Consider the following 17,419-nt stretch of genomic DNA (forward strand, 5'->3'; position numbering starts at 1 on the left):
AAAAGAAAAAGAAAGTAGATGAGTGGTTATCCAGGGAAATGAGGACTGGCAGTGATGTCTCAGAGGGGCAGAATTTCTCTTAGAGGTGATAAAAATGTTCTACAATGGGTTGTGGTGATAGCTGCACAGTTCTGTGCTTTGAATTGTACAGCTCAATGAGTGAATTGCATTGCCTGTAAATTGCATCACCATAAAGCTATAAAAACAGGGTACAGTCTGGGTGGATCCCAAGATGTCTTCGGATGGTGGCCCTTGAGAGTCATGAGGGGCTAGGGTTGGTGGGGTAGAGAGACAGTCTCTTGGAGCTGAAGCCTAGAGCATGACTTTTAGCTGGTGCAGGAGTGGCTTCCTTCTCTCTCCCACTACAATTCAGAGGATACTCAGGGAAAGATCTGGACATCCTGGCTGTGGAAAGGCGGTTGCGCACAGTGGAATGGACTCCTAAGTGGCAGGCAGGTGACAACCGTTGTCTACTTCACCGAAGGGAAGCTTTCACCAGGGGGCGTGTTTTATAGGTTCTGTCTCTCTGAGTCCCCTTTGAGAATATAATGGGATACATTGCATCCATGCTGAATTCCTAAGCCCCAGGACCTCAGAATATGCCCTGATTTGGAAACAGGGTCTTTATGGAGGTAATTAAGGTACAATGAGGTCACTGGGGTGGATCCTACTTCTTTTTTTTTTTTTTTCGAGGGGAATTTTCATTGTTGTCCCCCAGACTGGAGTGCAATGGCACCATCTCGGCTCACTGCAACATTCGCCTCCCGGGTTCAAGTGATTCTCCTGCCTCAGCCTCCCGAGTAGCTGGGAATACAGGTGCCGGCCACCACGCAAGGCTAATTTTTGTATTTCTAGTAGAGACAAGGTTTCACCATGTTGGCCAGGCTGGTCTAGAACTCCTGACCTCAGGTGATCTGCCCGCCTCGGCCTCCCAAAGTGTTGGGATTACAGGCGTAACCCACTGCGCCCGGCCTAGGGTGGACCCTATTTCAATATGACTGGTGTCCTTTGGAAAGGGGAAAGGGGGACAGTCACACCCAGGCAGAACGTGATGAAGATGAAGATGGCCATCTACAAGGGCAGGAGAAACCTGAACAGAATCCCAGCTCCGGGCCCTCAGAAGGACCCCACGCTGCCCACATTGACCTTGGACCTCCAGCCTGCAGATCGTGAGGGAAGAGATGTCTTCGACTTAGGGCCCCTTGTCGTGGTACTTCCTTAGTTTGGCCCCAGGAAACCATCCCAAAGGCAAGGGCGTGGTTGTGCTCAGCTGGGGGAGGGGGGCGGGGGGCCATGAGGAGGAGGTGGGAGGCCCAGCCAGGCTGGAGGGTCAGAACCCGTGGAGCTAGAAAAGCCCATAGGGGAGCCCCAAGATTGCTGAGCCCAGTGACCTTCGGCCCCAGATGGCCTTGCCTTGGCCCAGAAGGGTCAGAAGGACCTGGTCAGCCAAGCTCAGACAGCCGGCAGGATGCCTTCCACCCTGCAGAGGGTCCTATCTTGTCCCACACGTAGATCTACGTCACCACTAGCCACCCCTCCAACGTGCACAGGCCCCTGCCCTCATGGCGCCCCTCTTAGGTCCGGCAGTTCCTGCCTCCTTCTGATCCAGAAGTTTCTCTGGCCTCTGGAGCCGGGGCACACCTCATGCAAGGACAGGGTCCAAATTCCTTTGTCCTTGGACCCCACTTGGCTGACGTCACCTTCCTGTACTCAGGGAGTTTCCCCAGCCTGCTGTCCTGAGTCTGGACTTTCCCTCTGCCCCTCCCCACTCTCAGGCTGGTGGGGTGGGGAAAGCAGCCCATTCCTGGGCTCAGAGACTCCCACCCCAGCTCAGAGGGAGCAGGGGCCCAGCCAGGGACGGACCCTCATTCCTCCCAGGGACCCCAGACCTCTGTCTCTCTCGGGTAAGTCTCCATCTCTGTCTGTCTCTGTCTCTGTCTCTGTCTGTTTTTCACGCACTCAGCAAGGCCTCCTGCCCTGAGAGAGGCTCCGCCCACTACCACCCACTTTCCCCATAAAACCAGCTGAGTCTTTGTGCCAGGAAGACTGCGTGCAGAAGGTGACTGTCTCAGTGGAGCTGGGTCATCTCAGGTGGGGAGTTGGGGTCCCCGAAGGTGAGGACCCTCTGGGGGGGAGGGTGCTTCTCTGAGACACTTTTCCTCACACCTGTTCCTCGCCAGCAGGCCTTGGCTCCTTGAACTTTTGGCCGCCATGTGCTTCGCGAAGGTGAGTGAGAGGCTGCGTGTGCTTTTGTGGGCATGTCTGAAAACAGACCGTAAGGGTGCGGGTGCCCTCAGTATTTCCCGAGGTGCCTGTGTGTCAGGGCTCAGTCAGGGGCACCCAGTGGCAGGAGGATAGTGATGGGGTGAGAGTGTCAGTGGAGGCGCTGGAGGTCACATGTGTCGGGGGCGCTGGAGAATGGCAGGGGTGTGGATGAGAGGGAGCACCTGTCCCAGGAGCCCTTCACAGCCCAGAAAGCCTGGGGCAGGGGTGGGGCAGGGCTCTGCTGGAAACGACTCAGAGAATACTCCTCTCAGAGGCCGGCTCAGCTGGGTGGGCCCAAGAGCAGGGCCTGTGTGGGTCCGGGTGTCTCTTCCTCCTTTCCTGGGTTCCCTCCGACCTCCCATCCTCTACCACTGCCCCACCGCAAATGCGAGGCCCACCACACCCTCCAGGGAGCTCTTCGGCCTGTGACAAAGGGGTTTCCATGATGTGGCCTGGCCCAGGTTCAGGACAGTGACCCGGAGGACACATGGCTCCCACATGTGGGCGCGGTGCTGCTTTCACCCTGATTCCTGGGAAATCAGGCTAGCGGGATGGGACCATCGCTGCCTGAAAGTGTGCAGACAGCTGCCCTGCCCAGAATATGTCTCCAGGCCCTGCGCATTCTGTGGGTGACTGTCACCACTCTATAGTGGGGGAAACCAGGCATGTCACCCCCGAGACTAGGCCCTTGACGTGGGGGCTCAGCGGGGATTCTGTGGGGTGCCTCTGGCCTCTGTGGATGCAGCCACGTGTCTGTAGGCAGGAATGGCCCGGGCCCTGTGGGCCTGCATGTTGGCAGTCGGGAAGAGTGGCAGGTTGTAGGGTGGACCTACCTGGCACCCCGAATATTAATCAGCTCATCAGAGAGGAATGGCTGCTGTTACCTTCTCAATTGTCATGTCCCTAAACATTTTCTCCTTGGCCAGCTCTCACCTGGGACCATAGTGGTTGTGGGAAACCCAGCTGAGCCAGCCTGCTCCAGGACAGTGTCCATCCTCCCGTGTGTGTACATGGGGGGGTGTGTGTGTGCAGGGAGGACACCCCGGCCCACGCAGGCCCTGCTCTCGTGAGGAGGGGTCACCTAGGCCCATGCTGGCCCTGCTCTTGGGCCTGCCCAGCTGAGCCGGCTCCTGAGAGAAGCACTTTCTGAGTCGTTTCCAGGACAGCCCTGGCCGGTCTTTCCAGGCTGTGAGGGGCTCCTGGGACTGCTGTCTCCTCTTATCCTGTACCTCTGCCATGTGTGTGTGTGTGTGTGTGTGTGTGTGTGTGTGTGTGTGTGTGTGTGTATAAATTATCCTGGGGGAAAGGTTAAGGTGACACATGGAGACTGAGTGTCACCGTTATTTCCGCAGGTCCTCTCTGATGACATGAAGAAGCTGAAGGCCCGAATGGTAATGCTCCTCCCTACTTCTGCTCAGGGGTTGGGGGCCTGGGTCTCAGCGTGTGACACTGAGGACACTGTGGGACACCTGGGACCCGGGAAGGACAAGGATCCGGCCCTTTGGTGCCAACTCTGCCTCTCTTCACAGCATCAGGCCGTAGAAAGAATGTGTGATAAAATGCAAAACGCAGAATTAGGACGTGGACAGGTGGGTGGATTTCCCCTCAGGCACCAGGTCACATGTCCCCGCCCCCAGGCGCTCCACCCTGTGTGGGGCTCAGGGTGAGAAGGATGAAGAGGGACCCACAGGCTCCCTCATCCCTTACCCTGGGCAAATGCTTGCACCTGGGTGGCAGTGAGTGGGCGGGTGGGGGATCTGGACACCCGGGGAGACTGAGGGAGGCATCCAAGCCCCAGGGCTCCTTGAGGAAACAACAGGGGTGCCAGACGTGGCCCGGGCCCCTGGCTGGACCCAGTTCGGGGTGTGTGGGAGCTGAGGACTGGCTGGGCTTGAGGACTGACTGATGTGGAGTGCAGAGGAGGCTGGGGCCTGGAACCAAGTGCTTTGTTCCTAACAGGTGATGTCGAGCCTGGCAGAGCTGGAGGTGAGCCGTGGCCTCCCCCTCCACCAAGCTTAGTCCCTGGGTCTTAGGCTCCACAGGACACTGGGTCTGGGCTCCGGGTCCCCTTGGGAATCACCTGGACCAGTGGGGGCCACAGTGGGAAGGGGGCAGGCAGGAGCAGCATGAACCCCCTGTGCCCTCCTCTCCCCAGGACGACTTCAAAGAGGGCTACCTGGAGACAGTGGCGGCTAATTATGAGGAGCAGCACCCAGTGAGTATGACACACCCATCTGGGCACCTTGCCTTCCTTCACCTCTGCCCTGTCTATTCTTTCTTTCTTTCTTTTTGTTTTTTTGAGACAGAGTCTCGCTCTGTCGCCCAGGCTGGAGTGCAGTGGCGTGATCTTGGCTCACTGCAACCTCCAAATCTCGGGTTTAAGTGATTCTCCTGCCTCAGCCTGACAAGTAGTTGGGACTACAGGCACCTGCCACCACTCCAAGCTGATTTTTTTTTTTTTGTATTTTTAGTAGAGACCAGGTTTCACCATGTTTGCCAGGCTGGTCTTGAACTCCTAACCTTGTGTTCCGTCTGCCTTGGCCTCCCAAAGTGCTGGGATTACAGGCGTGAGCCACCGGGCCCAGCCAACCCCTGCCCTGTCTTGATGTGGTGTGGGCAGGGTGTGCCCAGCCCCTGAGCTTGGGGTGGAGGGCTGGGAGTGACAGCCTAGCTGGGACCTGCCCACGGCCTCACTCCTCACACAGTGGCACAGCCCTCAAGGCACGATGAGGGCCCTGACCTGGTGACCAAGCAGACACACCCATCCTGTCACTGCCATGGAGGTGAATGCAGAGGAGGGGGACTCTGGGAAAAGTCCCTCTTGTCCATGGGGCTGTGGTCGGGAAACCAACACCTGTGGGCCTCCGTCTCCCAGGCTCAGGAAAAGGCTGAGAGGCCTGGGTGTGGCCAGGGCCTGGGGCTGACACCCCCACCTACAGACCCTGAATGGTGCTCCCATTCCACAGGAGCTCACTCCTCTACTTGAAAAAGAAAGAGATGGATTACGGTGCCGAGGCAACAGATCCCCTGTCCCGGATGTTGAGGATCCCGCAACCGAGGAGCCTGGGGAGAGCTTTTGTGACGAGGTCATGAGATGGTTCCAGGCCATGCTGCAGCGGCTGCAGACCTGGTGGCACGGGGTTCTGGCCTGGGTGAAGGAGAAGGTGGTGGCCCTGGTCCATGCAGTGCAGGCCCTCTGGAAACAGTTCCAGAGTTTCTGCTGCTCTCTGTCAGAGCTCTTCATGTCCTCTTTCCAGTCCTACGGAGCCCCACGGCGGGGCAAGGAGGAGCTGACACCCCAGAAGTGCTCTGAACCCCACTCCTCAAAATGAAGATACTGACACCACCTTTGCCCTCCCCGTCACCGCGTACCCACCCTGACCCCTCCCTCAGCTGTCCTGTGCCCCGCCCCCTCCCGCACACTCAGTCCCCCTGCCTGGCGTTCCTGCTGCAGCTCTGACCTGGCGCTGTCGCCCTGGCTTCTTAATAAAACCTGCTTATACTTCCCTGGCAGGGGAGATACCATGATCGCGGTGGTGGGTTTCCCAGGGCAAGGCTGATCTGTTGCCGTATTAGTCCGTTTTCACACAGCTATAAAGAATGCCCGAGACTGGGTAATGTATAAAGAAAAGAAGTTTAACTGACTCACAGTTCCACATGGCTGGGGAAGCCTGAGGAAGCTTACAATCATGGGGGAAGGCGGAAGAGAAGTAAGGCATGTCATACATGGCAGCAGGAGAAGCAGGGTGGGGGGAACTACCAAACACTTTTGTCTGCGTGTTTGTGTGTTTTTTTTATGTGAGATGGAGTTTCGCTCTTGTTGCCCAGGCTGGAGTGCAATGGGGTGATCTCGGCTCACTGCAACCTCTGTCTCTGTGGTTCAAGTGATTCTCCTGCCTCAGCCTGCTGAGTAGCTGGGGTTACAGGCATGCGCCACCATACCAGGCTAATTTTGTATTTTTAGTACAGATGGGGCTTCACCATGTTGGCCAGGCTGGTCTTGAACTCCTGACCTCAGGTGATCTGCCCACCTCGGCCTCCCAAAGTGCTGGGATTACAGGCATGAGCCACCGCACCCGGCTGCCAAACACTTTTAACACACCAGATCTTGTGAGAACTCACTCACTTACACCAGAAGCACATGGGGGAAACCGCCCCCATGATGCAATCATCTCCAGCCAGGCCCCTCCCTCGACATGTGGGGATTACAGTTTGAGATGATTTGGGTAAGGACACAGAGAAAACCATCTCATTCTGCCCCTGGACCCTCCCAAACCTCATGTCCTTCTCACATTTCAAAACTCAATCATGCCTTCCCAACAGTCCCCCAAAGTCTAAACTCATTCCAACATCAACCCAAAAGGCCAATCCAAAGTCTCACCTGAGACAAGGCAAGTCCCTTCTGCCTATAAGCCTGTAAATTCAAAAGCAAGTTAGTTACTTCCAAGACACATTGGGGGTACAGGCATTGGGTAAATGTTCCCTTTCCAAATTGGAGAAATCGGCCAAAATAGGGGGCTACAGGCCTCAGGCAAGACCCAAATCCACCAGGGCAGTCGTTAAATCTTAAAGCTCCCAAGCGATCCCTTTGGCTCCATGTCTCACGTCCAGGGCTCGCTGATGCAAGGGGTGGGTTCCCAGGGCCTGGGGCAGCTCCGCCCCTGTGGCTCTGCAGGGTGCAGCCCCCGAAGCTGCTTTCATAGGTGCTGAGTGCCTGCGGCTTTTCCAGGCACACGCAGCAAGCGCTTGGTGGATCTACCATTCTGGGGTCTGGAGGAGAGTGGTCTTCTTCTCACAGCTCCACTAGGCAGTGCCCCAGTAGGGAGTCTGTGTGCGGGCTCCAACCCATATTTCCCCTCTGCATTGCCCCAGTAGCCGTTCTCCATGACGACCTGTGCGTGGTCATCCAGACATTTCCATCCATCCCCTGAAATGTAAGCGGAGGCCCCCAAAGCCCAGCTCTTATCTTCTGCAGACCTGCAGGCCCAACACCACGTGGAAGCTGCCAAGGCTTGGGACTTGCACCTTCTGAAGCGACGGCCTGAGCTGTACCTTGGCCTTCTTTAGCCACAGCTGGAGCTGGAGTGGCTGGGGCACAGGGCACCATGTCCCAAGGCTGCACAGAGCAGCGGGGCCCTAGGCCTAGCTTGAATTAATCCCCAGGAAATGGGTTTTCTTTTCTACCACATGGTCAGGGTGCAAATTTTCCAATCTTTTATGCTCTGCTTCCCTTTTAAGTATAAGTTCTAATTCCAAAGCATCTCTTTGTGAGTGCATGTAACCATATGCTTTCAAGAAAAGACAGGTGTCTTGTTGAATGCTTTGGTGCTTAGAAATTTCTACTGCTGGCGGAGTGCAGTGGCTCATGTCTGTAATCCCAGCACTTTGGGAGGCCGAGGCCGGCAGATCACGAAATCAGGATATCGAGACCATCCCGGCCAACATGGTGAAACACTATCTGGACTAAAAATGCAAAAATTAGCTAGGCATGGTGGCACACGCCTGTAATCCCAGCTACTTGGGAGGTTGAGGCAGGAGAACCACTTGAACCAGGGAGTCCAAGGTTACAGTGGGCCAAGATTGCGCCACTGTACTCCAGCCTGGTGAAGGACCAAGACTCCATCTCAAACAAACAAACAAAAAAAACAAGGGACAGGTTCTTGCTATGTTGCTGAGGCTGCAGTGCAGTGGTGCAATCATAGGTCACTGCTATGGATGGATGGACAGATGCATGCACAGAGGCAGGGATGGATGGACAGATGCATGCACAAACACGCTGAGCGCCTACTAGCACAAGACAAGACATACAGGGTTCTGCTCTCCCCAGGTACACAGGTTTGAGATCCAATGGGAAAGCAGTGAGCCAGCTGAGTCAGGGGTACGAGGAGACACTGAGCAGAGAAATGACCCGGGACATCTGAGGCCAGAAGCCAAAACTATGGCATCAGTAGGGAGACTGCAGAAGGCGGCAGGTCCCGGATCACCAAGGACCTTGAAAACATGTGGAAGACTTTGTTCAATGGGGGAATCATTAAGGCGTTTTGCATTCCGAAACTATCATCAGCTTCAGCGGGGGACAGAGGGTAGGATAAAGGGAGGGAGGCAGGAAGGCAGGAAGTTCTCCCAGGGTCCAGGCCTGAGATGGTGGAGTATGGTCCCGGGGAAGGGGGAAGTGGATGGATCTGAGGGAGGTTCAGTTAGGATGGGCAAGGATTGAGATCTGGCTGGATCCTGGTGACAGGGGAGATGAGGCTGGGGCCCTTGGAGTATGGCATCCTGGTGCTGTTAATGCAGGTGTGACAGTGGGAGAAGGAGGAGCAGGCTGGCAGAAGGCAGGCACGAGTGCAGGTCTGGGCAGGAGTCTGCAGCGCTCCGGGCTGGCCACACAGGTGGGGCAAGGGAGGTTGAGGATCCTGCCCTAGAGCTTGGTCTCCTCTGTCTGAGGTCAGGTTCCCCAGAGGTGGAGCTCCAGAGGGAAATTGTTGTGCAAGCAGTTTCTCAGGGGCCATGTGCTGAGGGGAATGGGGAGCAGGAACAGCCTAGAAGCTGAGTGAGGATGTGGTCTCAGCTGGAGAGGAGGCTGATCGCATGGGAGCTCTGCAGCAGGGATGGCAATGCCGGGGAGGCGGTCCCGCCTGAGGCCAGGCCCAGCTCTTTGTAGCCCCATATTAACTACATTGGCTGCTGGGGAGCCTGAGTGACGGGGGAAGGGGGCAGCCAGGGAGGGTACCTAGGCCCTGTGGAGGGCTTGGTGAGGCAGAGGCTGAGGAGGCTGTGTGCCTCAACATTCACATATGGGCTTCGGCTGGGCATGGTGGCACATGCTTGTAGTCCCAGCTACTCAGGAGGCTAAGGCAGGAGGATTGCTTGAGTCAGGGAGGTTGAGACTGCAATAAGCTGTGTTCACACCACTGCGCTGCGGCCTGGGTGACAAAGTGAGACCCTGTCACACACACACAAAAAGAGAATGTGGGCTTCAAAGTTGAATTCAAGTAAGTCAGGGTTCTTCCACTTGTAATGAACAACTTCCTTAACCTCATTGTCTCAGGTTCCTCACCTGAGAAAGGTGAGGAGAATGGCGCCTGCTGGTGGCGTGGGCTTGCCGATGAAATGAGCCATTCACCCATGCCTCTCAGCACAGGGCCTGCCCCGGGCCACATACTGTGCATTGTCAGCTGCTGTCGGAGCTGGGCTAGCGGCCGCCTTGAGAGCCAGCAGTCCACGGGGGTTGGCGAGCTTCTGGGAAGAAAGGGTGGAACGTGACTGTCAGGTACAGAGCTACAGAGAACCCCAGCATGAAGGAGTAGGTGGCAGGGGAGAAGGACTCAACAGAGATGGAGAAAGACTAAGCCCAAAGGTGATCAACAACAAGAGTGAACGAGGAGGTGGTCAGCCGCGGCTGGGGCAAAAACAAGCCCAGTATGTTACATGGGCCTATGTTTGGTCCTCCAGGGACAAGGTGACCTTTTTATTGCCTGTAGGCCCAGTGGGTTGGGGAAGAATTTAGGCGGCAGTGGGCTTAGGCATGAGATGAGCGGAGGAAGTGAAGATTGAGTTGAGACCACTGGCTGGAGAACTTGACCAGGAAGGGAGGGCAGAGAGCGGCGTGGAGTCGGGGGAGGGAATAGGTCCAATGAGCGTCTTAGGATGAAGGAGTTGTGAGCACTCAGCACAGGATGAGCTGATACAGAGAAAGGGATGGAGGATGGATAGACTGACAGATGCATGCACAGAGGCAGGGATGGATAGATGGACAGATACAGGCACAGAGGCAGGGATGGATGGACAGATGCATGCACAGAGGCAGCGATGGGTAGACTGACAGATGCATGCACAGAGGCAGGGTTGGATAGCATGACAGATGAATGCACTGAGGCAGCGATGGATAGATGGACAGATGCATGCACAGAGAGAGGGATGGATAGATGGACAGATGCACACACAGAGGCAGGGATGGATGGATGGACAGATGCATGCACAGAGGCAGGAATGGAAGGACAGATGAGTGCAAACAGGTAGGGATGGATGGACAGATGCCTACACAGAGGCAGGGATGAATGGATAGATGAATGCACAGGGGCAGGGATGGATGGATGGAAAGACGCATGCACAGAGGCAGGGATGTATGGACGGATGCATGTGCAGAGGCAAGGATGAATGGATGGATAGATGCATGCACAGAGGCAGGGATGGATAGACGGATAGATGAATGCACAGAGGCAGGGATGTACAGAAGGATGCATGCACAGAGGCAGGGATGGACGGAGGGACAGATGCAGGCACAGAGGCAGGGATGGATGGACAGACAGATGCATACACAGAGGCAGGGATAGATGGACAGATACAGGCACAGAGGCAGGGATGGATGGACAGATGCAGGCACAGAGGCAGGGACAGACAGACAGATGCATGCACAGAGGCGTGTATGAATGGTTGGAAGGATGCATGCACAGAGGCAGTGATGGATGGGTGGGGAGATTGGATGGATAGATGCCGGTAGGTCGTTCTTGTCCTGGAGGAGGTGATCCAGGCTAAGTCCTCACACCAGGAGGGGCAGGAGGCGAGCATGGGGAGATACAGCTGTGTGTCCCAGTGCACTGGAAGTTACAGATGACATCGATGTCCCATCCTGATGAAACAGGAAACACAATTGTCATTTGAAAGTTGGGGCTGAGGGCCGGGCACGGTGGCTCACGCCTGTAATCCCAGCACTTTGGGAGGCTGAGGCGGGGGGATCACCTGAGGTCAGGAGTCCGAGACCAGCCTGGCCAACATGGTGAAACCCCGTCTCTACTAAAAATACAAAAATTAGCTGGGTGTGTTGGGGGGGCGCCTATAATCCCAGATACTCAGGAGGCTGAGGCAGGAGACTCACTTGAACCTGGGAGGCAGAGGTTGCAGTGAGCTGAGATCACGCCATTGCACGCCAGCCTGTGTGACAGAGGAAGACACCGTCTCAAAAAAAAAAAGAGAAAAGAAAGTTGGGGGCTGGGGCTGGGTGGAAGCTTGAGGGGCTGTGGGCCTGGCATGGGGCTGAGGGGAGCGTGCAGGAGCTGCATGCCAAAGCCTGGGGCAAGGATGATAGGAGGTGCCGGGGCCCCTGTGGACTGCCCTCTGAGAATCTCGTGAGGCTGGGTCTGCACAGTTGTGGTTGTGTAACTTCCCCCAGATGCATGGTGTGACAAGGGTGCAGGAAGGGGTGCAGGGCCCAGAAGCTCAGTGTGGTTAAAGAGATGCAAGGCAGGATAGAAGGTGAGAGATGAATGATATGGCCCTGATCAAAACACCAAACTTTTTCAGTTTCTCAGAAAAAGGACTCAGAGCAACAAGAGAACCTACAGTCAACAAGGACATTCATCAGCGCACATGTGATTTGAGCAAGACCATTGAAGCCCCTTCTGAAAGGCAGGCTGGCAGAGCCAGGGTACCTGGCCATCTACCTTGAAGTCTCTGTGCCTCAGTTTCCTCCTCTGTAAAATGGACATATGAGACAGGTTTGGTGAGAAGTGAATGAAAACGTTGTTTGCTACCCCTCTTAGGACTCACGTTTCATGCTTAGATGCTCGGCGAGTGGCTTTAGGGACAGAGAGAAATTTGCTTTTCAGTTCACCAGGTCGTTACCTATGAACCTGCCCTGAACAGTGCTGACCTTAGTTAGAGATGGCCATGAAACTCATCCGCATGGGGTAATTGGGGCCTCCCTGTGGTGCTGCGGGGCTGTGTCTCTGTCTTGGTCTCTTCAGGCCTCTCAGCAGCTGGAGCAGGAGCTGGCAGGCGGCTCACCGATGGATAAGGAGCTGGGCTTTGGCCAGGGCTGACGTGGGAAGCGTCTCGGTCCTGCCGGTCCTGGTGCCTGAGCTGAATCCGGAGGGAAGAGGCTGCTGTGGTGGGAAGAGGCTGGGAGCAAGGCCTGGCGCTGGGCCGGCAGGCTGTGTTCTGAGAGTGCCTGCTAGAGGAGCTCTGTGTTCCCAAGGAGATGGAGGAAGACCTGGGGTGGGGTGGTACAGGGTAGGGAGAGGAGGGGCAGAGGCTGTGGACAGGGAGATGGGGAAGGGGGGATGGAGGACTCAAGGGATGTAGTAGGTGTGGCTTGAGGAGGGATGGGGGCAGGAATGAGGGAAGGTCATGGGTCAAGGACATGGACCTACATCCCCAGCAGATGGGGGAGATGGGTGGGGGTTGTTGACCATAGACTGGAGCTGGGAGAAGGGTATGCTGCCAGGGCTGGGGCTGCCAGCAGAGAATGGCACGCACCTTGTAGGCTCCTGCCCCTGCCACACTGCCCCCTCAAGTTCAAGTTTCTTTTTCTTTTCTTTCTTTTTTTGAGACGGGGCCTTGTTCTGTGGTCCAGGCTGGAGTTCAGTGACATGGTCATGCGTCACTGCAGCCTCGACTTCCCCAGCTCAAGCAAGCCTCCTGCCTCCCTGCCTCAGCTTGGAACCTGAGTAGCTGGGACCACAGGCGTGCACCACCATTCCTGGCTATTTTTTAATTTTTTTGTAGAGAAGGGGGTTCTCCTTATGTTGCCCAGGCTGGTCTTGAGCTCCTGGGCTCAAGTGAACCTCCCACCTGGGCCTCCCAAAGTGCTAGGATTACAGGAGTGAGCCACCACACCCAGCTCCTTCCCCTCAAACTTCTGTGCAAAAAGTGCTCCCTTCCCAGAGGAGGGTCCCCATCTGTGTGTAAGGTGGCCCCTTCCTCTATGTGTTCTCTGGGTCGCTTCAGCCCTGTGGCCCAGTGTCCAGCACAGCCATGATGAGTGGGTGACTGGAGACAGGGATCATGGAGGATTGGGGCGGGGGGGGTGCTGGGCAGAGGCGGCTGGGGTCACCTCTGGAAGGTGTCCTGCTGTTCCTGTTGGCTGCAGCTGCACTTGCAGGGCCTTCCTGTATCCCCCTTTCCGGGTGCAGGGGCACCCTCCGCTTGCCGAGACCAGCTCGATCAGGGAGATCCTAAACCAGGGGTGCTAGAGGAATTAAAGACACACACACAGAAATACAGAGGTGTGAAGTGGGAAGTCAGGGGTCTGACAGCCTTCAGAGCTGAGAGCCCCAGCAGAGGTTTACCCACATAGTTATTAATAGTAAGTCAGTCATTAGCATTGTTTCTATAGATAATAGATTAACTAAAAGTATCCCTTATGGGAAATGAAGGGCTGGGCCGAAGTAAAGGGGTGGGTCTGCTTAGTTTTCTGCAGCAGGAGTGTGTCTTTAAGGCACAGATCACTCAGGCTATTGTTTGTGGTTTAAGAACGCCTTTAAGCGGTTTTCCGCCCTGGGTGGGCCAGGTGTCCCTTGCCCTCATTCCGGTAAACCCATAACCTTCCAGCGTGGGCGTCATGGCCATCATGAACGTGTCACAGTGCTGCAGAGATTTTGTTTATAGCCAGTTTTGGGGCCAGTTTATGGCCAGATCTTGGGGGGGCCTGTTCCCAACATGTCCCCTCTTCTTTGATTTGCAACTCGATAAAAGCAAAGGCAGCTTTGTCACTGTGAGTTACTTCTCGCAGGAGTTAGGATCTACATCTGCAGACTATACAAAGACAAACAACACAGATTAAAAGCACGATCATCATTGAAATTACAGAGCTTCCAAGTATTTTTATCCATTTTAATGGGTTACTAGCTGCAAATATGTCTGCAGTTCCTTTAAGCACTCCAGTTGCTGGTATTAAGGTCAGGTGTGCCTGGAATGCTTTAAATATTTTTTCCTTTAATTTTACTGTATCCATAAAGCTTGTAGAGTGTCCTTCTAGATGCTTTATTCTTTCCCCAATTTTGATCTTATTAAGAGCTATTAATAGTTTCTACAAATCCTTAATGTTTAGCTCCTACAGCGGGCCATATCATTTGAGGTTGAGGTGCCACTATACCACCATGATTCCAGATAATAGGAAGTTTTGCCATACTTCTTATCGTTTCTACCATCTGACCGTTTTGTTCAGACCAGCTGCACATAGTGTGGCCGTGGCACGCAGACTGAGAGGTGCAATTTAATCTAAACATCCCCTTAGGGGACCAATTAATAGTGATTTCATAGGAATCGTTGTGCAGCACCTCTGCCTGTTCTGCAATGCAATCTTCCTAAACAAGTACGTTCATTTTTTCTGGCCAGGTTCAATTTTGTTTACAAATAGGTTTTTAAGGGCGGTATGCCTCAATTATAGGAGCAGATTATGGTAAATACTGACATCAGAAAGCATGTGTAACTGTGTCATAGAGTGATTACATCTAGGCATTATTGCCAGCCAAGGTTGATAAATATGCCCAATAAGTATAATTGTTCTCTGTGTCAGCCCTTATTGAAGGAATACTCACAGCACTGGTGATAACTGCTATCATAGCTACCATGAAATTACTCATTGTGACTGGCTGTCCCGCTTTCCTCAGGTTTTCTTCTGTCATCTGTGACAGCTTCCTGATCTGTCCCCAGGTGGGTGGCTGTGTTCGACAGGTGTTGCTCATGACAGTTTGGGTCCTCCTCAGCGTCAGTCTCAACATGGCTGCAACTGGGGCATCCTTGGGATCCTCCCGGAGTCTCTTCCTCAGCATCTGGCTCATGATAAGGTTTCAGGTGTCTTGATGGTATCCAGATCAGCTGTTGATTTTGTCCTGGAGAAACACAAGCATAACTTCTACCCCAAGTTATTATTTTACCTGTTTCCCAACTTTTTGTTATCAGATCTCTCCACCAAACCAGTTGTTCTGCTTCTGTCTTTGCAGCTGGTTTCTGGAGATGCTGTTCAAATGCTGATAACATCTGGCCTTTAGGCAGGTTCAAAAAATTTAAAGTTAATAATGCTAGATTCAATTGTGTATGGACTGTCCCATAATCCCTATCTCTCCCCCTTTTTTGTTTTTGTCATCAGTTGTTTATCTGTATGAAATAGTAACTGAGCATTTTTAATTAACTGTGTGGAATGAACCACATATGAAGAATCAGAAATCACATTAATAAGCTATCAAAAGCAGTCAATACCTCAATTACAGCTACAAACTTTGCTTTTTACAAGACATCTGGAAAACTACTTTTCGAGCCAGAATAAGAAGCTTTACCATTACTAGACCCATCTGTAAAACAATGAAAACACTTAGCAGGCTGCAGGTTGTTTACTGCAGGAATTGTAAATGCAAACCGTTCACAGTCTTGCTCAGCTAAGGGGATAGTAAAGAAACAGTCTTTTAAATCTGTGACTATTAAAGGCCAATTTTTTGGAATTACAGCAGGAGAAGGCAATCCTGGCTGTAATGCTCCCATAGGTTGTACAACTGAATTAATGGCTCTTAAGTCGGTTAACATTTTCCATTTACCTGATTTTTTTTTTAATTATGAAAACTGGAGAATTCCAAGGGGAAAATGTTGGCACTATGTGCCCATTTTCTAATTGTTCAGTAACTAATTTCTCTAAAGCCTCCAGTTTCTATTTACTTAGCGGCCATTTTTCTATCCAAATTGGCTTTTCTGCTAACAGTTTTAAAGGTATAGGTTCTGGAGGCTTAACAATGGCCGCCATCAAAAATGATATCCTAAACCTTGGCGGGAACTTTGTCTTTCCAATTAAAGCGGTTTTTTCAAAACTTGCAAATTTTTTTCTAGTCCTCTACCAGGGACATACCCCATTTCATGCATGATATGTTGACTTTGAGGGCTATATAATTGTTCTGGAATTAGAACTTGTGCTCCCCATTGTTGTAATAAATCTCTTCTCTATAAATTTACAGGCACAGAAGTTATAATTGATTGAATATTCCCAGGTTGTCCATCGGGCCCCTCACAATGCAAAATATAACTACTTTGATATACTTCAGGGGCTTCACCAACTCCAACTATGTTAAATTGAGCGGGTTGAATTGGCCACGCGGATGGCCAGTGCTGTAGAGAAATGATTGAAATGTCTGCTCCTGTATCTACCAAACCTTTACATTTCTTTCCCTGAATAGTTATTTCACAGGTAGGATGTTTATCAGCAATTTGATTCCCCCAATAAGCCGCTTTGCCGTGTTTCTTTGTGCTTCCAAATCCTCCTGTTCGTTTAGTTCCACTTCTCCGCATTCCCACACACGGCACAATCAGGAGCTGTGCTATACACGCTCCTGGCTCTGCTTTCCAGGGAACAGAAGTAGATATAACAATTTGAATTTCCCCATTGTCATCTGAATCAATGACTCCTGTATGTATTTGTACCCCTTTTAAACTTAAACTAGACCCTCCTAAAAGTAATCCTATTGTCCCCGCTGGCAAGGGTCCACAGAATCCTGTTGAGACCTTTTGCGGGTGTTCCCCTGGCAGAAAGCTCACGGCTTTCGTGCAGCATAAATCTACTGCGGCACTACCGGCTGTGGCGGGGGACAGACATTGTACGGGGGTGAGGGAATGGCCTCAGCTGGAAATGCCCTGATTTAGAACCGGGCCCGGGACGGGCCTCTCGTGGCATTTCCCGAAATCGGGTTTCCATCTTTATCAAACTTAGAGTGACACTGATTAGCCCAATGTTTTCCTTTTTTACATTTTGGATATATTTCAGGCTCAGCAGTTTTCTTTTTTCCCCTATCTGGTGGCCTGACTCCCTGATATTTTCTACATTCTTTTTTAGTATGAATAGCTTGTTTAAATTCTTTGAGTAATTTAAAAGGGAAAGGCTCAAATGTAGCTATAATATTTCCCTGTTGATCTGGGGGGTGTATTCTGACAGGGAACTGCCGAGCCTCTAAATCACCCTCTCGTCTAGCTTGCTGAATTCCTGCCAGAATAGAACAAAGAGAGGTCGCTCGAGGTGCTGCTCAAACAGTCACTGGAGCAACTACTTTTCGCCCAGTATCCTCTGGAAAAGAAAGATCTGGAAGGTCAGGCCGCTCTTTTTCTTCAAAAAAATAATTAGGGGGTGCAGAAGGGTGGGGATGAACGTCTCCCTCCTTTGCCGCTTTAGCTTTAGCTGGCAAACAAACCTGCTCTGTAACCTCTTCTGTTACTTCGTTATACTCTCCTCCCTCCTCATTAGCTTGAAAAGGTTCCAAGGTGGAAGGAACCAGACCCCAAACCAATCCCATTGTTACGCTGATGCTTCCGAGCTCCCCTTCTTACTCACGATGGGGATTGCTTTAAGAATACTCGGGTGTCCTCCAGCTCCTTCCACGTTCTCCAACCATCGCTCCGG

At 52.9% G+C, this 17,419-nt stretch overlaps 1 protein-coding gene and 1 pseudogene across 10 annotated transcripts; one reads left to right on the top strand and one right to left on the bottom strand.

Moving 5' to 3' along the window:
• The first annotated feature begins 1,656 nt into the window (after nucleotides 1-1,656).
• IL32 (interleukin 32) lies at nucleotides 1,657-5,770 on the top strand. Of its 10 annotated transcripts, none has more exons than XM_055365086.2 (8): nucleotides 1,706-1,904; nucleotides 2,025-2,114; nucleotides 2,184-2,226; nucleotides 3,618-3,656; nucleotides 3,795-3,854; nucleotides 4,225-4,251; nucleotides 4,421-4,480; nucleotides 5,232-5,770. In XM_055365086.2, the coding sequence occupies exons 3-8, from the start codon at nucleotides 2,212-2,214 to the stop codon at nucleotides 5,595-5,597; spliced, it is 567 nt and encodes a 188-aa protein (XP_055221061.2). In that variant the 5' UTR covers nucleotides 1,706-1,904; nucleotides 2,025-2,114; nucleotides 2,184-2,211; the 3' UTR covers nucleotides 5,598-5,770. The 10 variants fall into 10 exon arrangements, with proteins under 10 accessions (XP_018868241.4, XP_018868239.4, XP_018868237.4 ...); XM_055365079.2 differs by having other exon boundaries at nucleotides 2,025-2,091; nucleotides 2,181-2,226; XM_004057057.5 differs by having other exon boundaries at nucleotides 1,708-1,904; nucleotides 2,025-2,091.
• A 2,225-nt stretch (nucleotides 5,771-7,995) lies between these two features.
• On the bottom strand, nucleotides 7,996-12,516 carry LOC101131326 (sialidase-like; annotated as a pseudogene).
• Nucleotides 12,517-17,419: the final 4,903 nt, after the last annotated feature.

This window comes from Gorilla gorilla, chromosome 18 (assembly GCF_029281585.2).
Source record: "Gorilla gorilla gorilla isolate KB3781 chromosome 18, NHGRI_mGorGor1-v2.1_pri, whole genome shotgun sequence".
NCBI classification, from domain to species: Eukaryota; Metazoa; Chordata; class Mammalia; order Primates; family Hominidae; genus Gorilla; species Gorilla gorilla.

Excerpts from the sequence above, each read along its gene's own strand:
- IL32 (XM_019012696.4), top strand. Across the intron at positions 3,855-4,224 it reads CAGAATTAGGACGTGGACAG|GTGATGTCGAGCCTGGCAGA; the intron begins GTGGGTGGATTT and ends TGTTCCTAACAG. Across the intron at positions 4,481-5,231 it reads ATTATGAGGAGCAGCACCCA|GAGCTCACTCCTCTACTTGA; the intron begins GTGAGTATGACA and ends CCCATTCCACAG.